The sequence below is a fragment of the Cottoperca gobio genome, chromosome 16 (assembly GCF_900634415.1).
Source record: "Cottoperca gobio chromosome 16, fCotGob3.1, whole genome shotgun sequence".
NCBI classification, from domain to species: domain Eukaryota; kingdom Metazoa; phylum Chordata; class Actinopteri; order Perciformes; family Bovichtidae; genus Cottoperca; species Cottoperca gobio.
The window spans coordinates 10,074,892-10,096,406 of NC_041370.1; the positions used below are offsets into that span (position 1 = coordinate 10,074,892).

At 40.4% G+C, this 21,515-nt stretch overlaps 2 protein-coding genes across 3 annotated transcripts; both read right to left on the bottom strand.

Annotated features, from left to right (window-relative positions):
• Window positions 1-6,505: 6,505 nt before the first annotated feature.
• On the bottom strand, window positions 6,506-13,973 carry rprd2b (regulation of nuclear pre-mRNA domain containing 2b). Its single transcript, XM_029452064.1, has 6 exons — window positions 13,766-13,973; window positions 7,940-8,069; window positions 7,595-7,819; window positions 7,389-7,441; window positions 7,157-7,283; window positions 6,506-6,636 (listed from the first exon to the last, which is right to left on the bottom strand). Exons 1-5 carry the CDS (start codon window positions 13,959-13,961, stop codon window positions 7,267-7,269), a joined length of 621 nt encoding a protein of 206 aa, XP_029307924.1. The 5' UTR covers window positions 13,962-13,973; the 3' UTR covers window positions 6,506-6,636; window positions 7,157-7,266.
• Window positions 13,974-14,185: 212 nt separating this feature from the next.
• On the bottom strand, window positions 14,186-21,197 carry prpf3 (PRP3 pre-mRNA processing factor 3 homolog (yeast)). 2 transcript variants are annotated; one of them, XM_029452052.1, is made up of 17 exons: window positions 20,946-21,197; window positions 20,095-20,248; window positions 19,788-19,918; window positions 19,304-19,471; window positions 19,123-19,209; window positions 18,729-18,985; window positions 18,487-18,605; window positions 18,210-18,397; window positions 17,914-18,080; window positions 17,689-17,771; window positions 17,237-17,380; window positions 17,051-17,150; window positions 16,817-16,930; window positions 16,588-16,706; window positions 15,335-15,412; window positions 15,182-15,237; window positions 14,186-15,082 (listed from the first exon to the last, which is right to left on the bottom strand). In XM_029452052.1, exons 2-17 carry the CDS (start codon window positions 20,237-20,239, stop codon window positions 14,933-14,935), a joined length of 2,106 nt encoding a protein of 701 aa, XP_029307912.1. In that variant the 5' UTR covers window positions 20,240-20,248; window positions 20,946-21,197; the 3' UTR covers window positions 14,186-14,932. The 2 variants fall into 2 exon arrangements, with proteins under 2 accessions (XP_029307912.1, XP_029307913.1); XM_029452053.1 differs by lacking the exon at window positions 20,946-21,197 and adding an exon at window positions 20,703-20,862.
• Between the last annotated feature and the right edge of the window lie 318 nt (window positions 21,198-21,515).

Sequence of the window (21,515 nt, forward strand, 5' to 3'; positions counted from 1 at the left end):
TATTTAGCTGTTTCAATGAGATAAAAGACAGACAGTTTACAGAAGGTAGTAACAGACTTGTGTAACATTTAGTTAAACATCAGATTCTGATGATGTGCCAACACTGTAGTGACACATATGCTCTTTGTGGTTACATTTTTACAATGTATCTAACTATATGTGGGAACGTTTGCAGGTGCTCAGTGTATCTTAATGAACTGTAAATACACACACACGCGCACACACATACACACACACACACACACACATACTTCTCACTGCATGGGCAAACTACATCAGTGTAGACCAGAGGGAAGCATTACGGCAATAATTCCTGCACAAGACGGAGAATTACTGCCCTTGTGCGGACCCTTTTTTTTTTTTTTACCTTCAGAAGTGTTGAGAGGTGCACAAGTGTTTCTGGACAAAGCCACAGTGAGCACAAGGTAAGCACAGTGGCTTGAGGGCAAAAGCATGAAATTAGCAAAGAAACAAAAAACAGTAAGGGGCAAAACAACTATAGAGTATTTAAATAAAACCATTTTCAAAACAATCCTAATTAGTTCAAATGTTTTCGCTCCCCTGATACCATCTGGTGGCGCCGTTGCAAACGGGAAAATGCTAACTCTTTCGATTAGAAAAATACAGCGCAAAAAATAAAAAGGAGTTAAATGCTAATACTTTATGAAAATGGCAACAGCTGTGTAAATATATGAAAACAATTTCTTTGAAAAGAGGCAGAAAAATCAGCTGAACAGCGCAAATAAATTATAACAGCGCAATTCAAGTGATAAATAGTGACCAAATAAAATACCTCCCCCCCAGTTGAATTGAAAGTCTGGATTTTATTCAAGTCAGTACATGTTGAAGCCTAGCAAGAGTGTGGTTCAAAACTGAAATACCTCCCCCCACCCACCGTCCACTACCGAGGATCTTCATGACTCAGTCTAACTTGAAGCGCGCACAGGCAGACATTTATGTTGGGAATAAAAATACATAAATTATCTTCACCCTCCTCTTCTGCATGGTGGTTTCAAAAGGAGGACAGAAAGGTGCGACAGATACTGCAGAGAAATTCCTTCTGGAGCTAAAGCTTATCCAAGGCCTCAATCAGAGTAAAGACGGGGTGACGGGGGGAAATGACGATCATTGTCCTCATTAACAGAAAAAAGCTGCGTCATCTCAGTTTTCATATTTACAAGCTTAGAAATATACAGTGGGAGAGATGGGAGAGTGAAAAAGGTAGAGCAAGAGAAGAATATTATTTACAGCAGGAACAAGTGTTAACCTCACCCGCAGATGAATCTCATCACTTCAAATGAGAAATGCCATGTTAGCACACACAGCACACACCCATACACTCATGAAGGAAGAGATTACTTTGAAACCTACCATCGTTATTTTTTTCAAAACATTTTTAAAGGAATACTTTGACTTTTTTGGGAAATATGGTTTTTGGCTTTCTTGCAAAGTGTTAGATGAAATGATCTGAGTGTTAAATATGAAGCTGGAGACAGGAGACCATTAGCTGAGCTTAGTACAAAGACTGGAAACAGGCAGACAGCTAGCCTGGATTGTCTAAAAGGTAATTAAATCAGCCTGTGACTTCCTGGAGTCTTGTACCAGGACACTGTCTCGCACATAATCCCCCGTAGAACTACACTGTCATTTTTACATTTTTTATTAGATTAAACAAACATATAATCTGTTAATAAGTGAGTTTTAGAGGCGTTAGTTTGAAGATTTTATTTTACCTTCGGAGTGATCCAGGCTAGCTGTTCCCATTTCCAGTCTTTATGCTAAGCTAAGCTAAGCTCTGGCTGTAGCTTTATATTTAGCGCACAGATATATGAATGGAATTGATCTTCTCACCCGACTCTCAGTAACAAAGCAAAAAAGCCAATTTCCCAAAAATGTCAAACTACTGCTTTTAAGTTTCTTTCCTCTGTATCCGATGAGACCCATACCTCTCTTTCACTCCTCTGTTCTTTCAGCTAAAAAACCCAACAATCACACAGGTATGCAAAATCTAAATAAAGCATAGTTTAATTTCTGCTTGAACTATCTGCATTTCCTTCCTACGGTTAGAGAAGAGGTTGGAGAAATGGAAAAAAAGGGAGGGATAGATTGAGGGTTGTTACACAACAGTCTGCACTATGTAACAGATAACCTCATAGCTGCACTATACAGTGTAAGATGACTGGCTGGATACCTCGCTGAAGCATGAAGATTTAATCAGCTATTTACACACAACCTAAGGTCATTTTAATTCAAGCTAATTAACAGAGTAAAGATATCTGGGCTCATACCAGCAGGGCTAACACACACGCTGCACTTCAGTGCAGGGCGCTTGCACTTCTCATTCAGCATGTGTTAGATGACCACTTCAGTAGCGTGGGGGTAGGAAGGGTCTCTTCTGCGAATGGAAGGGACCACCTGTGAATGGAGGGCCGGGCCGCTTGCCCCCACGATATCCCCCCCTGTGGCGATCTTGGTTAAATCGCTGAGAGGGGTTTCGGCCTCGCTGCAGAGGTCTCTGTGGGTTGGGGACTGGGAGGATGGGGGGTAAGTTGAGGAGGGGAACGGGATTGGAGGTTTGGTTGCGGGGCTGAACTGGAGGACTAGTGGGGGGCTTCTGGAGAGGAGGGGCAGAGGACTGAGCAGGGAGGCGAGTGGGGAGAGTGTCGACTGCAGGGGAATTAGGCGTGGAGGGAGAGGGTGTGGAGGATGTGGGAGAGTGGGGCGGAAGAGGTAGATTCAGAGGCTCCTTCACTCTGCCCAGTAAGGGCAGAGGAACGCCAGGGGTACTTGGGCGGTGGAGAAGGGGTGCATGGCGGGGGATAAAAGGCTCTTTAACTGTGCCAGGACGAGGCAGCTTAGGGGGCTCGCCTAGCAACGATGACATGAGGGGTGGAGGGGTCATTTTGTTTCCTCTGGGTCCTACCCCGCCTCGCTCTACACCTTCAGGCCTGAGTTGGTGAGGAAGAGAAAGGGGACGGTCAATAGGGACCAACACTCCCCCTACCATGACTGCAGAGGGCACAGCATGGTGGGTGGGTGTAGGGGAAGGGCGCTGGGGTACGGGAGGCGGAGGGGGACGAGGGATCGGTGGAGGAGGGCTGAAGAAATGGGATGGAGGAGGATGCTGGTGGAGGAGGGGTGGGAGAGGATTCTGGATGTTATCTGTGTGGTACGGCATTTGGAAAGGAGCTTGGGGTGGAGGATGTGCGTGAGGATGGGACGGAGGAGGGTGGAGATGTTGGTGGAGGAGATGTGGGGGAGGAGGCGGCATGGAGGGGGTCATGTCGTCAGTGCCAATGTTAAGAGGAGGTGGGCCGCCGTGGGGTGAGGGTGGCTGAGCCTCCATGTATTCCTCCTCTTCGTACCACATGGCTGCCCCTGGCCGACCACAAGGCCCTCCCCCTCGCCGACAGCCTTGTCCAATCATGCGGATGCTCTCTACCGTCTTGATGCGCTCACCGGCAAGGGGGCGGTTCGTGTAGCAGAGAGTTTGGATTGGTGCCCCTTCAGTGCAGGGCGACACTAGTGTCTCAATACGATGGTACTGGCCATCCTTCCCATCCCTACCTGGAGACTCGTGACCTTTCCCCTCTCGTTTCCCACTAAGACCTCCTTCATCTGAGCCACTGCTGGCCTTACGAGAGCCTGCAGAGTGTCTCCGTTCTCCATTCCCTCTGTTGTTTCCCATCATCCTCAACTGGCCGTGTTGCCCATCTTTCTTACCCTTCAAGTCATTACTGGTGGAAGAGGGGACCTGCTTCCTCGCATTCATCACTTCATCGTCCTTTAATTTTGTGCCGCTCTTTTTTCCAGCTCCATAACGGGAAGAGGAAGAAGAACTCAGAAATTCCCCATTGCTGTTGCTTCCAGACGGGGTGATCACAGCATCCCAGGGTTCACTGCGGTAGGCTGTGGGTGAGAGGTTATGACCAGATGACCCTAAAGGTTCTGAAACACTCGCAGGTGTGTCCATGATCTCGTCCTGGGTGGGGGTGCCGGCAGCTTCGTCTCTCACTGGGGTCCCATCCACCCCATCGGGACTGACATCACCCAGAGCGAGACTAAAACCAGGATTACCCTGCAGGAAACTGTTGATTTTTGATTCTAGGCTGGGGGGAGACACGGAAGGAGCTGAGGCACGAGGAGGGGGTGGAGGTGGAGGGGACAGATGTCTCTCTTTCTCCCAATCTCTGGTTCTCCCAGATGCGTCTCGTTTGAGGCTGTTCCCCAAAGTGGGTTTTGTTTTTGGGGCGGTTGGTGAGAGCAGCGTTTTAACTGCTGGTGATTCTGGGGAGGTTCGGGTGGGAGGAGCAGATGTGGTGTTTGTGACACTTTGCAGGAGAGAGGACAAACCTGCAGCAAGACAGAAATAGAGTGGGGCGGGTGAGTCAGAGAAAAAAAGGAGATGATGACATAGGAAAAAGTAAAATGATTAGTAATATTTAATCATTTACATTTAAATAAAGCTACGTAAAGTTTACTGTATATGTGTCTTACCTGGTGTGTTTGTTTTCGTCAAAGCATTGAGTATGCCTTCAGGTGTGATGTCAACACGTGACAGGATGCTGGCCAGGTGAGGGCTCGAAGAGGTCCCTTTGGAGGCTGCTGATTGGCCAGAAGGAGTGGTGGGTGTTCCTGGAGACGGCCGAGGTGATGGGCTCGCTGCTGGGAAAAATGCAAAAGACACGAGGGGTATTGGTTTAAAAAAAGGGAGGCCCAGAAAGTCCCAGTAAATTCATCTAAAAATCAAAACCTACATTTTCCTGTGCTTTATATATCGTTAAAGTCTTTCAACTCTCTCGTCCTACAAGCCAAGTGTCTTTCTCCATTTCATACAGTTTAAGTACATGGTTATTTTGAAATATTAAGTAATAAAGACATCTTGCACAGCGTTTATAATCACCATAGACAAATAAATGTTATTGTTGAACAAGATAAGACATAATTATATAATAATAATAATAATAATAATAATAATAATTTACACCTTAATAATTAGTCATGCAGTAGTCACGGTACAATTTATTTTATTATGGCCAAAATTACAAACCCCTTGAGTAAAACAGATTTCAGATTCGGACTTATCTGTAGCTCCTTGTGGCTCAAACAAAAGTCAAAAATATCATCAGTGACAATTATATAATAATAATAATAATAATTTTGCAGAACATGACCATGTGTTACATTTCGTCCCACAAGGACAGAATATCAGGGTGCTTTTAGTTGCAGGTTTTGATCATTGTCACACAACCCTTAAAACACACCTGTATTCTTCATGGCAGATGTGAGTGAGCTGAGAATGGAGCTGATCTTTCCCAGGTCCACCTTCTCCAGATTGACTCCCAATGGGGTTGCTGGGGCACTTTGAGCAGAGGAGGGAGTCAATGGGGTCGCCGTGGCAGCAGCACTAGCGTTGGTCTTAGGCGCTTTCGTAGGTGTGGTGGGAAGCTTCGATGGGGCCTCCGACTTGGCAACAGCAGTGGACATCTTGTCCTTCTCGTCATCTGCGAGTAAATTATAATCAAAGAGCGGATACAGTTTCAGAGAGATCTATCTATCTATCTATCTATCTATCTATCTATCTATCTATCTATCTATCTATCTATCTATCTATCTATCTATCTATCTATCTATCTATCTATCTATCTATCTATCTATCTATCTATATATATATATATATATATATAATATATATATATATATATATATATATATATATATATATATATATATATATATATCTATATCTATATCTATATCTATATCTATATATATATATATATATATATATATATATATAGACAACTGTTACCCAACTACAACACTCTGTAGCCACTAACCCTCTGCTGTGTCAGCGTCAGCCTCTTCATCAGACATGTCCATGTCCTCCATGTCTCTGTTGTCACTGGGCATCTCTCCTTCATCCATGGCCTTGCCATCCAGCTCTGGATCCACCTGTGCTCGGCTAGCCCCCAGTCCCAGGAAGGGTGAGTCAGAGCCAGTGGGAGAGGGGGCGTCTTCTGAGGGTGAGGGGATGGGAGAGTCGTCAGGTCCAGGTAGATTCGACTTGAGGGAATCCAATTTCCTTTTAAGACTGGCCACACGGTTGGCAAAGGCATTGTACGCCTGAGAAGATCGACACAAAGAGAAGAGAGGAAACTAAATTAAATGGGAGATATGAGGAAGATAACAATGATGTTCCTGCTAGTTATTGTAACATTTATGTTTTCTAGGATCAATTCGCCAACAGTCATTGTTACAAACTAACAATAATAAATGTCTGGGTCATCATTTTGTTAATACATTTTCTATTAAATAAGTAAACAGTGCCATTTAACAGGTACCAGATCATTCTTTGCTGAACCATTTTCAATATCAATCCACAAAAAAACTAATTTGATTTTGCAATAATATCCTCCAAGAAAGGGAAAGTGAAGACGTCGTTTCACCGAACACTCACATTGGCCACAATCTTAACCTCCTTGTACTGCATCTCGTAGAAAATGTCTGCGTTTCCCAAAGCTTCCAGCAGAGGAGGCCCTGTTTTCAACTCGGTCTCCATAAAGCCGACAAACTCCTGCAACTTCAGACTGCCATCCTCAAAATCTTTCGCAAACTTATTTCCTCCTGCCTTGTCTGGAATAGGAGACCATTGATGAAAAGATAAATACAAGGTTAGTACAACTTTCATAAAAAGGTTCAAACCAAGATAGTCAGTCAGTGACCGACTCGTCACAGTGACCATAGGGCTTCGGACAAAAATTGGAACCAGCCAAGAAATTTGCATCAGTACAGATCCCATATACAAATTAAAAAAGTGAGTATGACCAAAACAAATAAATAAATAATAAATAAATCATTAGGTCTGGCTGATTTATCTGCATTTAGGTAGTTGCACAACTACATAACTACAAAGCCAATGCAAAAACTTTTGTTACGAATCCTGTGAACACGTGTATTGCAGCAACAGTTCAAAGGTCAGTGCCGGTGCTTAACGCATTAGAAGAGAGAAAAAAACTGTACTGTACTGGTGGTGTGGTTTTGATATTACATGAAGAGGACATATCAAGTGTCAAGTATATTTGTGGCTTAAGACATACAGTACACAGGACAATGAGTGTGTGATGATGCAGAAATAGGCTCAGTGACATCTGACCTTTAAGTCTCTTTAGAGCCTCCGTGCTGCAGACATCCACCCTGAGAGCTGCCAGCTGCTTCTCCCTGAACTCCTCTTCTGCAACGGCTTGCTTAAATTTTGACAACTGCTCAATGAAGGACTGGGGCTAGAAAAGAAAGAGTGCAGAGAAATAAAGTTACAGCAATTCAAATGCTTTGGACACATTCTAACGAGCAAGTCCTTCAAGACTAAATAACAAGACAAGACTTACTGTGAACTCTGCTACAATCTTGGACTTGAGGGCAGCTTTGGTGTTCGCTGGGGCTGGAGAATAAAAGTAAAATATGAATTTAATGTCATTTGGATTAAACGATCATGCGGTTCAAATTTAAAGGAAGTTATTTCACTTTTAGATTTGATTAACATGACAACTTTAAAAAAAGGTGCAGAGCGAAAACTTTGTATTGCCAAACTGACCAGTTGCCGCTGGAGTCTCCTTTTCTTTCTCCTTCTCTTTGTCTTTTGCCTTCTCTTTCTGCTTTTGCTTCTCCTTCTTCTTTTCTTTTTCTTTCTGCTTCTCTCGCTCCTTTTCCTTTTTGTTTCATGCCGGCTTTGAACTGGGCAATGACCTCCTCGGGATATACGCTCCTCTCCTGCCAAATCGTAAAAATCCTTTCCACTGACCTGCGGACCTTTACATCTCTGTAACAGTGGAAACACAACATGGCACTTCTCAATACTAGAAGATCGCATTTCTTACTTGTAGATCAGACATTTTTAGTAATGGTGGTGTAACACTACAGCTGAATAAAAACTGCGTACCTGATGAACTGAGCAGCGTTAGGAAGGACTTCTGCGAAGGACGAACGAAAGACAATGGCGTTCTTTCTTTTGCAGTTTTGTATCACATCATTGGCAAGGTAGAAGAGATTCAAGCGATGAGGGTTGTCAGCTAAAACAAGACAAAGAAGAAAAAGATAAGACTCCTACTGCTGTAAATATAGAAAGCATGTATGTTAGCATTTAGTGTCCGATTCAGATATTTGGGAATAAAACATTCCAATAGATATCCATATGCCGATTATTTTATATCTGAACAAAAGGGCTGCAAACAACAATCATTTTTATTATTGATTAATCTGCCGGTCATTTTCTAGATCAGGGGTCTTCCCCCAAACAGGTGTAGCATGGTGCAGCGACCCCCTACTGTATATATTGAACAGAAGAGGCTTGAAGAGGTCCATGGGGGGGGGGGGGGGAATGTATTCATTTTAATTCACTCCTCTCCTTTCCTCCACTCTGTCCACGACAGCAGGAGGGAATGCGAATGCGTAAAGCAACAAAAATGTATTTTCTTTACAAACTATTTTGCGACCCCCCCGCAGTACCCCCCTGTTGAAGACCTATGTTCTAGATTAATCGTTTTGGTCTATAAAAAACCCCACAGATCGGGGTTTCTGCCGGGCTTTAGCATCGTGGATAAAAACAAAAAAAAGAAATGCTTAAATCGATTAATCTTTGCAGCTCTACTGAACAAGCGATAAATTGATCCGGTCCATATTATTCCGATTTGATCGTATCAAAGATATACATTATATTGATATTATATGTTGAGAGGATAACAAGAAATTACAATACAGAAACGCCAAAGATAACATGGAATAATATTATTATTATTAATTATCTGAACTATAAAACGCTCAAATATTAAAAGCCGTATCAACAAGGCTGTAACATTAACATTAATAAAATACAATGGTCAAAACCACGTAATAACTTGCCTTATTTGTTGTATATGCACCATCATGTACACTGATACAAATACATCCGTCACATAAGTCAATATCAAATAATAAGTCCTTAAATGTCGCTTCATTCAAAAGCCTTTAATGCATTCTGCTCTATTAAACTACCGCCAGCGACCAGAAACAGCAACAGCTCAACCGAAAGCTGAAGAATGGGCCTGTTTTAGTCGGTACCTTTAGTTCAGTCATAGATCTAGAAATCTGTTTCCAATAGTGACCTAACTTTTGTCTGATAATCATACATTTCCACTTCCAAAAGAAATACAATATTCACAAGGACAAATGATCATGAATATTGACAATACAATATAGATTTAGTACCCTGATGTTACCAGACAGGATTCAAATACAGTCAGTAAGCAGGATTTGTTTTGGCTAAAAAGGAAAAGGTTTAAATCTCTTTCTTATGTCACATTTAGTCAGAGGTTCGCAATCTCAGTTAGTCTAAAAGAAAGACAAGTTTAAGGATTTCTTTAGAATCACAATAAGGCAAGTATTGAATTCATTTTTCCCAAACAAATGCCTCATTATTAAGAGTGTGGCATCACACACACACACACACACACACACACACACACACACACACACACACACACACACACACACACACACACACACACACACACACACACACACACACACACACACACACACACACACACACACACTTTAAGAATGGCAACAACTGTTAGTCATGACATAAAGGGTATACAATGTGCCAAAGTTAACGTATCATTTGCAAAGACTCCTGAAACAATACATGTTGAAGAAACAATCTGTTGTGTCATCTTCATTATACAAGGTGAAAATGTCAAGTCAAAGTAAGTGCCTCTTCGGCAGAAAACTAAGGAGTTTCATTTAAAATAAACTATAACAACACAACACTGTGAGATTATATCAAATGTATGTTTCAACAGTTTAAATAATAAACTAAATTAAGATTATTCTACTCGAGTTAAAAAATGATTTGTTGGGTTGTGTTTAATATTTACATTAGAAAAGTGATTTCCCTAAATATCTCTTTTACAAATACTTTCAAAGACTAAATATATTCAAGATTGAATGATGTTTGAAATTAAATATATGGTATACATTCAAAACTTAAGAAGAAATAAAACAAAAACATAAAACTAAATTTCTCCATTTCAAAAGTACTTTTTCTCCCTTTTGATATTGTTTACACTTCACGAGTCAGATTCAATTATCTGATACTAATAACTCATTTGGTTATTAATTGTATTGATAATGTTTGTAGTTGTAAGTAAATGTTATACCGTTAGATTGCATTGCAACTAACGATTATTTTCATGATCAAATAATCTGCTGGCTATTTTCTAGATTAATTGTTTGATCTATAAAATGTCAGAATATTGTGGAAAATGTTCATCCAAGGTCCAAAGTAAAGTCTATAAAAGTCAAGTGTTCCCAAAGAAATTCAGTTTAATATGATATAAAACAGAGAAAAGCAAGAAATCTCCATATTTTAGAGTCTGAAAACAGCATTTTAACATAAGAAATGTCTGTCGATCAATGGCTACAGCTCTATAATGTATGTCAACTGTTTATCATATCCAACGCATGGTACATCTACACATACCTTATCAGGTTGCATCCTGCATTTTATCCTCCTCACTAAAAGTAAAAGACTCTCAAACACTGGATTATGTTTATTATCCCATGTAATAAACATCTCAGTGCCCTAGTAGAGCATTGATCAAACATGTTAACTTGCCAAGCTCTGATACCGATAGTTTAACCTTAAGTTTATCAAACACACCGTATGCTATAAATATCCCAGAAACAGCGCGTGGCGCTCAAAGATATTCTGCAGGTTTTTCCATTTCCAAAACTCTCCAACAAATCTGAAAAGCTTTACCATCACAGAAGGTCTGTTTTATATTCTGCATTACCATTCACAAACAATAAAAGACGGCACACCATATTAAAACGAATGCATACTAATGGCTTTCTGTTGTGAAACAAAAAAAAAAATTGATAGTCCATAGTTGGCATGCATTGTCATATGCACATGTTACAATTATAAAGTAGATTGATTCTTGGTTAGTCGGCACGGCTCTCCATCAGAAAACAATGGCTCAGCCAGCGCACAGCAGTTCTCCGTGTGCTGTCAGCATAAGCTTTTATTCTGCTGTGCTCTGTCTGCAGTGATGCGCAGGGATAAGAAATGGCACATGATGATTTGACAGAGACACTGGCGGTTTAACTTGAAACTCCCTATTGAATAATTCATATCGCCACATTTTAGTGCTGAGGTCTATAAAAAGATCTGCAGCACAAACTTTTTCAGGGCACAATAAAGTTCAATCACAAACGCAAACAAAACGTATTTTCTGATGTTTTCCCCAGTTGCTAAATGTGCAAGAAACTCCAACTTTAAGATGATTTCATAATGTAGAAAATAATTATTTGGCTTTCAACAAGTGTATTTAATTATTTTCACACTTATATGTTGTAATCAACAGTTCCATGCTGAGGACTGCCCTGTTCCTGCTGATTAATGATTTTACACACTTTGGCTTCCATATGTAGAAAACATCCAAACTCGTGTAACAAAATTCAAGCAAATGCAATCCGATAATATTTGTAATCCATCATCAAACAAACTAGGTAATATAAGGTCAACATAACAAGGTATATAACCTAACATCTTCGGATATTCACTTCATCATAACGGGCCCCCAAGCGTCACACAAATTAAACTATGCACCAACTAGCATATATTTCCAAAAGCTGATGGGAAACTAAACATTTCAAAACCTACGGAAGTGATGAGTAAATACCAAAAGATTATTCTCATGACACCGTCAATATATCCTGGCATAAATTGTAATTACTAAATTATTCTCCACAGAAAAAAACAAGTCAACAACCAACAGACAACATTTTCCAACATTAGGATTTAGATTTCTACTAAAAACTATTTAAAAGCTCAAATGACAACTTATATCTCCATCAAGCCGTTGCAACATTCACTGCGTCCTGCATTCATCAACATCAAAAGCACAAAATATGTTGTTCTGCTCACACTCTCAAATCTGTAAATCTACTCAATCATTCATCATTTTGAAAAAAACAGTCAAAAATAATTCCACTACAAAAGTTTAAGATTCTTGTGATTCTACAAAGTGGGGTCATGTTCGAGACCACGCTTCTGTAAACCTGCTATAAGACTGCTAAATGCATACTGTAGTTGTAAATATAAGGATGATATCCACAATTCAGATTAGCAACTAGCATTTAATTAACTCTTCAAAAAGACCCCATAATGGACAATCTATTGGAGCTTCCATATTAATGAAGTTAGATGCTGCACAGGTGTTGTGTAGATTGTGGAAAGTGCAGTATTGCAATTATAAGTGGACCTCTGCAGTATTTTAAATGCTGCATGCAGGACTTAAAATAGCTCATAAATACAGAGCTATATGGAGGAAATGTGTTGACGCTAATGATTCTGAACCAACCTGAATCAGAGATCAGACCAGTAACACTAGTTTATACGGGCTATCTGCCGTGGACACTATCTACTGGGGATGCATGGGGAACAATAACATTTACATAATTGTGCTGTACAAATTACATACATGTTATTATTATAACTATTACTAATATGTACATATTTTTAATAGTATCTGTTTCATGTTTATTGTCATTTTCTATTCTATGTTTTTTTTTCTTCTACTTTTACAGTACTTCGGATTTTTATTTCCTCTTAATGTTTAAAGTATGCACCAAAAAAACAAGGTAAATTCGTTGTAAGTGAGAATTTACTTGGCAAAAAACCTTATTCAGATTCTGATCATGTGTTTGGGTAAAAGCCCTGGATTCAAAAATATCACTTGAAGTTAAAGCATCAAAAATAGACTACTTTAAGTACCAACAGCTCTCACAATGCAGAATGGCCCATTCAGAATAATACATAGATTATAATTATTGATAAATTAGTGTGTACATTTCACTAATCTTGCAGGAAAGGTGGATCATATGTAAACTGCTGAGTAGCTTAATCTATAATAATACATCATAATTTAATAGAGGATTTAGTAAAAAAGTACAGTACTGACTGCCAACTAGTAGTAGTAGAAGGAGAGCATTAAAGTAAAAAGTACAGTACTTAGTTACATTCCCTCACTGACAGTACTGCTGCTTTCAAATGTAATCAATAATGTACAACGTGACATTGACATGTGGATATATTTTACTCTGTGTGCGTTACTCCTGGCACATTGTTCTACTCGTTTCATGCTCACTAAAACAAATTCATTATGTAATTCGGTTTCCCTTTACCTTGTTCAAATGTAAACTGAACAAAAATATTAGCCACTGCATCACATCAACAATCATGCACGTTAGGCGAATCAACCAGAACTGAACTTGCACACGGATTAAACTACAAAACACCGACTAAAGCGGACACGTACAACAACCTTGTAATCACATTCATCTCAAGAGTTCATTCTTTGAGATAAACAGTGTAGTGCATGGCAATTCTTCGTGAAAAAGCAGAATCGGTCTAATCCAGACCATGAACCACAGGAGGCCCAACTGTAAACAGTGCTAGCAGTGACCGTCGTTAGCGTTAGCTTAGCTACCATGAGCGACTCATTTTAAGTGGCGATTACAACGCCAGCCTTCGAAAAAGTCAATTATAAAAAAAATTAATTGACTGAATCATTTTTTTTGTGATACATTGAATTGCCACGCACTTCATGCAAACCTTTCATAAGAAGCTGCATTTGGCTGATCACGGCCAACGCAGAAATTGCATTAGAATTAGCTTAAGTGAGCTAAGCTAGCGGGCTAGGATCAGTGGCGAGCTACTCACATTTCTTGAGCCACTTCATCCAGTAGCGAACGATAATGCCGTGGTGTTTTTTGTTTTCAATGCACCAGTTTGAAAGTCCCTGTATTGACTCCATAGTGTTGGATACTCCTTGAAACCGTCGGTCTAAAGACGCTTCCAGACCAGCGTTGGAACTGCGGGCTCCGTGCCCGCTTGCAGCCCCTGAACCGGCCGCCATTTTTCCAGCTCTGTCTGCTGAACGCTGCTGGTGCGCATGAAGGAGCTAACGTAATGAGGACGAATAGAAACACGCCCCCATCTTTTACTTTATTATTGTAAGGGCTTTGCTGACTCGATTTATAAATTCAAATCATAGTACTAAACACAGAATAAAAAGTCTAATATTAAAACAAGTTAAATATGAGTTGGTTGATCGAAACTGACGAAATAAACAGACAGAAGTCGGTTGAATGCTGTTTATTTAAGGCTGTGACTTAAAAGTTAGAGAAATATAACTACAGTGGAGTCAAATATTTGCTTGTTTCTCTAACCAAAACAAAACAAAACAAAACATGGGAGTTGGTAACTTTAAATTCTGTGGAATGTACCTGTGATGATTACAAGTTTACAATGAAGTAAAATGACCCAGGACTCTTTCCAGGTTTACTCCAAGGAAACTATAAACATATATGTATATATATATAGTTTCCTTGTTTTACTTTAAATGTGTTAGCACAATTGCAGTATGGCCATTCACTGATGGGGTGGTTTTTATTAATTGCTTTGACTCAAATAGGGATTATTATCCATGTACGTGTGGATTTCATCACAAATGATATCATAACAATCTGACATTTCTCGTCATCACAAAAAAAAGCCTTGAATAAGTGACTTACATCACACAGTGCAATCTGTCAAAATTGCATTCAATAGAAGACATCACAATATCTGACAGAATAGCCTACCAACAAAGAAATGAACACTGATGCAGGCGCACACACACACACACACACACACACACACACACTCACATCTGTCACACATTCTTGCAGAAAACATCCACACAGGTTTATTGTTCCTCCTTTTCTATGTTCAAGTCTCTTGATTAAGTCTGTCTGTCCTCCGTTGAAGACAGCCAGTCAGCAGTGAGGGCCAACTGGCTGTGAGGCTGTGGGTCTGGGGGCTTGTCGACGGGCGTTGATTGAGTTTTCAGTCATCTGTGCTGTCCAACACACTCTTGCTCAGAGCTAGATCCCAGTAGTGTTCTGTGCCGTGTTTCTTGAAGTGTTCTCTGGCCATGTTCTCTGTAGGGCACTGCTTGAACTTCATCTCCCCAAAACTACGCTCTTTAGCTGTGCCCTGGAGACGCAAGATGAACCATTAGTCTTGAATGAGATCCCAAACCAACACAATTAATTTAAATATATTTAAGTAATGCAGGATTGTGTGAACACTTACATCCCAAATCAACCAGCACTTGTTGTTCCTCTTTGTATCATCATCACCATCGGGATCTAATAGAGAATGAGTGGAGAGTTTAGTATCCCTACAATAAGCACAAAGGCATGACAACTAGCACAACCAGATACTCAAAAATCAAGCCACTCTTACCATCTCTTTTACTGTTGTGTTCCACCCATTTGATTCTGTGCAACATCAGCCTCTTGAATTTCTTCTGGGATTTAGGCCCTAAAAAAAAAGAGGGAGAACTTTTAAGTATGACTTTGCAATATCCAAAGGAAAGGCGGCGTAATATTTGTTAAAGGCAAAATATGTGTCAAGTATTGCAGTTCTGCAGACGTTTCTGCCCTCAAAACTCTTTGTACAGATACATAAAAATAAAAATGTACATTTTAATGTTTCTCAATGAAAATGAGAATAATGATGCAAAAATTATCATTTTCTAAACCATCGTGAATCATATAGTAGTTGTAATTTCGCAATCACCCAATATTTGTTTTCAAATCGTTAAGCTCTACTTGGATTCTCCCACTTCACAAAAGTACAGCTATGCATTTTTTGAACATGAGCAAGTAGCATGTCATGATGTTTTCTGTAGTTTACGACAAAATGCAACACCTCCAAGAATGACAGAGTATATTCATGCCATTACAGAGACTTAACACACTCACACAAGCTTATTGAGCACAAGATACTAACTGTACTGTACTGTAGATCAGACGGAAAAGTCATAATGTCAAAGCTTAAGTGACTAAAATGATTTGTGTCTAGCGAGTGATGACCCTTTGTGTCTCCACTCAGGCATCAGTTGCGTTCTCTCTCCTGCTAACACACAACTGCTTCTCAACAATAGTGACAAACTTCTTTCCATTGTACTTAGTTGATGCCGTCAGGTCTCTAATATTTTGTGTTTGGTAATATTGTCCCTTTTAGCTTTCTTTTCTTTCTTTTTGTATGACCAGTCATGTTTTATGACTAGACCATAGACGCGGTCATTTTTTATTTTTGAGAACATAGACAGAGCAATGTGCAGACCAGTGAACAAATGCAAGTCTACACAAAAATACATTTGGGGAAATAATAAACAGCATTTTCTAACATTTGGTGGATTTAGCATAGTATAAAGTTTGGAAAGAGTTATGCCACCTGCTTATTAAGCCTATAAAAACAACATGACTGGTGAAAATAAATCCTGAAATCGTGAATATAATTCATTATCAAAATATTACTTCATAAATTGAAGAACGTCAGTTAATGATTGGTGTTTGTAGCACAGATATTTTCCCCTCCTACGAATCACATTCATGTCATGAAAAGTACCAGCTGTGATTCGTGAAAGAGACAAATTAATTTAAGTGAGCACTGACAGGTTTGATTTGGCACGTGTCAGCGTCATCCCTTACCTCCCTCCACCACAACAAGGTTGACATCTCTGTGCAGAACTACTGTGCCCGTCAGGTACAGCTGGTTGGCATTGGCCTCCACTTTAAACTTCTTCGCAGGATTTTGCAGGTTACGGATCCTATACAGAGAAAGTAAGGTGCTTAAATTAGACGCACTTCTAAGTTGCTACACACACACACAACTTTATATTTGAACTAAAGTATGTGCTCTCTTGCTCCAAATGCGCACCTGTACACTGCAATGTGAACGCCATTAGTGAGGTCTTCTTTTAACCTCTTGACCTGCTTCTCTTTCCTCTGCTCCGCTGTGAGCTTGCGGGCTGCATTGGCATCCTCATGAGCCCTGCAAAGAGAGGGATACTATTAGAAAAACCTTCAAGAAAGCTATTGTTCTCCATAGATTATCATGCAAAAATAGTACAAGGAATGAGGCGACAGTGTAGCAGTGAACTGTGTTACTAACTTCTGTCTCTTGGCCATCTGCGCTCTGACATGGGCCTCTACCTTCGTCGGATCCTGAACCGCCTCCGTGCCCAGCACTCTCATCAGGTTGGAGATACGCACTGAAAAAATGAAAGCAAACATTAGTTACATTCCTTTTAATCTTGATTGTAGTTGTTTGTAATAAGATTCATTTGCGTGTTGGTACCTTTGGGTTCTGGTGGAGGCATCAGTCCAAGACGAACCTTCTCTTGAACTTCTTTTTGTCCCTCCCTTCGTGTCTGTCTTCTCAATTTCTTCTGTTCTTTCTTTGTCAGGTATACACCCAGTGTTACCGGCTTATCTGTGTCAACTGAGCAAAATATAGATTTATAAATAAATATGTATTGCATTCAAACATTAGAGCACATACAACATATTGCCCCCACACACCTGAGCCACATAAATTGTATATTTTTGTATTTGTTTTTTTATTGCTCATATAATTAACTATAATACTTAAAACTAATTAACTCACCAGGTTCATGTTAATATAAACACCAATTGTTATCTCTCTAGGAGTGTACTTCTCATAATGGGACAGAAACTTTCATAACTTTTAATACACATACTTTCTAAATACTTAACAGTGTGCAGACATTTGACCTTCTATACACTTACCTGGAGGGTTAATTTGGGCAGGATGTTCGACCAGGTTGGTCACACCAAACAGCGGCAACTCATGAAATATTGTGGCGGGTGTTCTTCATAAGATAAGGGGGAAAATAATGTCAGTTAATTCCACTAAGTTGATTGTACAAGTTAAATGAGACAAAGGACTGTTTTAACATTTAAACTAACAGAACAATAAGCACTTATATTTCTGAGATAGCTGTAGTTTCTTACAGTTCTACATTGGTGGGCAGGATGTAGGAGTCCCACCACTCGATGTTGGGCACCTGCCCATCTCCAATATCTTTCTTAGGGGCAATCAGTGCCAGTTTAGTGGATGCCTGGATTCCTGTCTTCTTTGCTGCCTGGGCAATCTCACACTGCAACCTTTCCAACTGGGCCTGATTGAGGTCAAGATCAATGCAGGAGGGACAAAAGACAAATTATTTTTAAAACTTTTGTTTTGTCTATTACAAATAACCAGGCCGAGACAACTGCTGAGATGTGACAGATTAGGAGTTAAATCAAACCTTAGTTCTAATTCTCTGAGCAATCTTCTCGAATCGCCCCTGGTCATGGAATTTAAACCCCCTGCGAGGGCGCTGAGCCGGTGTAATAGTCACACGTTGGTCGAAGTAGGACGTGGACTCCAAATCCTCCCCTGGCTTCTCTTTCAGCTGCTGACGGAACTGCTCCCTCTTTACCGCTCGAATGTTTGCTGCACAGACAGAGGGAAAGGAATTAACACCACAAAGAGAAATTAAGATTTTGTGCGTGCATGTAGTTATTGGACTAGTGTACACATACCTTTCAGTGTGGGCATGCGGTGTGTAAGTTCAACCTCTTTGCCACTGGCATCCACTGTTCTTCCCTTGTCATCCAGAATAAGAGGCGTTGGCTTGTTCACCTCCTTGATTTCTACTTTCCTATAAAAAGGGACACGCAGAGAACGCTATTTTCACACTACCACATTAACAAATACACATCCCCACTCCCGTGTTTTTTCCTCTATAGATTTTTTAAATCCTAAATACTGTGACATGACTCACGGTGGGGCAATTCCCATTGCGTGTAGATTAGCTAGCGCCACGAGGTTGTGAGGCCCAGTGTTTCCCAGGGCACCGAGGATACCAGGTTTCAGGGCTAACTGGGACTGGATGCGGGCCTGTAGCTCAGCAGCCTTGCGGGCCTTCTCGATAGCGTCATTCATGAAGCTGGCAGCCTGGGAGGGGGCGATAGATGAAGCCACGCCTGCAGCTGCAGCAGCGGACGTGCCAAGAAGCCGCGAGATCGGAGGGGTTTCAAGCTGCGATTGAGGTGTGGGAAGAGAAAACCGAAGTCAGTGAGAAATAAGGACAACTTCATACTAAATGCATTGTTTGAAATGACTGATACTTGTTTCTAAGTCTTGACGTAAACAAAACATTTATTTTATTTCTTTACTTGTACAGCGACGACTGGAGAGGAAAAGCTCAGTTGTTTCTTCCTCTCCTCTATCTGTTTTGTGGCTGCTTCCATCATCTGTTTGATCTAATGATACAGAGACAAGGTTAGTAAATGCAGAAAGTTTATCAAAACTTATTTAGGTAAAATCTTAACGATCACTGAGAAAATAATCTCATACCTGCATTTTGGTGAGCATGCCAGGGCTCTCGGCTGGAGGACCAGGAATGACCTCGGGCTCCTCTACCTCCTCGAAGCGAGGGACTCGTTTCCTCTTTGGTGCGGTTCCATCCACTGACTCCGGAGTTTCTCGCACTGCACCCGTTTCAGCTTCATCACCAAATACATCCTGAGAACAACAAGCCAAATCAGAAACACCAATATTACATGTCACCGATAAGCTAAACATGTCTAATAATAGGATTGAATATCTAATTATCTAATATGATTTTCCATTTTTGAGGGGGGGGGGGGGGGTGGAACGGACTAGGTTTTTAGAGTAATCAAAGTAAGAATGTATACAGACATTGTCCGATTTCCTGACTTCTACACTTTTGTAATAGTGCATAAAAATGGTGGTCACTGTAACCCATGGTCTAATTATCTAGGGATGTAGTGATAATACAGATGTGGCTAAATCAAATTTGCGAGAGTTGTTTGTTTACCTTGAGGTCCCTCTTTCGGTGCTTCTCTCCTGCTCCTTTGTTGCCACGAGCACTGCGGCTTTCCTCTAAAGCTTCAAAAAGACGCTCCACAAAACCTCCCGCAGAGTCATCAAGGAAGGGACGCAGCTGGTCTGAGGTGGAAATGAGAGTCGAACAATAAGCACAAATTCATCTCAATTTAGGTAATATTTGGCTGCCTATTTAAATCAACTCTGTGGTGAGCTTTAAGCTTGACAATCATCTCAAATGCTGACGATTTATACATCTGGATAAAACACAGCGGGTCTGAAATGGTAAATACAGTTACCTATGGTCTTCCTTTTGTCTAGTCCCTTTCCAACACAGTGCAAAGCAGCAGTAACCACTGTGGGCTCTGAGAAACCCAGCACCTTCTTCACAGTTCGCTCCACCCATGGCCTCAACTCCTCCACCTCCCGCTTAGGAAGAGACATCTTCCAATCCTGCAAAACATCATAACATTTACAACATGTAACACAATCATTCATAAATTCTGATGACCCAGATTAACAATGCATGTCCCCAATCACTCTAACCCCACTTGGGACTGTGTCTTCTTGATGTTACAGTCTTGAATAGAGCTACAGGAGTACAACGGGAGCATACATCTGCTCCCACTGTCCTTTGTTCCCCAGCTCAATATCCTCTTAATGACACATTTATATGACACTTTTGATATATACATTTCCACAATGGCTCAACCGATTTTTACCATACAAACTGCATTTTAAACATACATTTTCCTTCGTTATTTAGCTATTTAAACGAATACATAGATATACATATAGCTAGAAAGCCCTTACTAATCACATACAATGTTAGTTTATATCAAGAGACACGCATGCTCTGGGAACATAAGGATGATCAAAGAAAAAAACCCTCCGTTTTCTCACTCACCTATTTACACAAACATCCGATTTTTTTACTCATATCATTGTATTCACACCGACAATTCAAACATTGTTGTTGTTTTTCAGTTGACTGGCTGACAAATGTACGAACCACGAGCAACACACAAGCTAAAATCAATTACATCCGCCAAAACTTCCCGGCTAACGTTCCCTGCTAGTTAACGTTAGCACAGTGCTGTCTGCGAGCTACCAACAATCAGCAAATAACCGCTTAATTCAACTTACAAACCTTTCGATTCTGCCTTTATTCTTTATCAGACTTGTGTTGTATAATTTAAATAGAAACTAGCCAGTTTTAAAAATCGTAAAAGACTCAAAACCGCTTAAGTTTTTTGTAAAAGTTTCTGTTTAGTCGCGCCGTTCACACGACGTTTCTGTTTCAAGACCCGGAACAGGAAATGGACACTGTTTCTTCTTCGTGACCATTTCCGAGCAGTCGTTTCGGTCAAATGTTCTTCGTTTCCACCTAGCTGCACACGAAGAGAAGTGTCACTGTGATGAAGAGAAGTGTCACTGTGATGAAGAGAAGTGTCACTGTGAGGAAGAAGTGTCACTGTGATGAAGAGAAGTGTCACTGTGAGGAAGAAGTGTCACTGTGAGGAAGAGAAGTGTCACTGTGAGGAAGAAGTGTCAAGGTAACACGGTGATGAAAAGTCGCGTTTTTTAATTAAGTCAACTATCTGTTAAAGTTTAACTTGGACTAAAGTACATTGAAACGGTATGAAATGTTAATGTTAAACAGAGGTATTGTTACGCATTGTGACAGAACTGGGTTAAACCGTTTATATGTTTCTTTTAA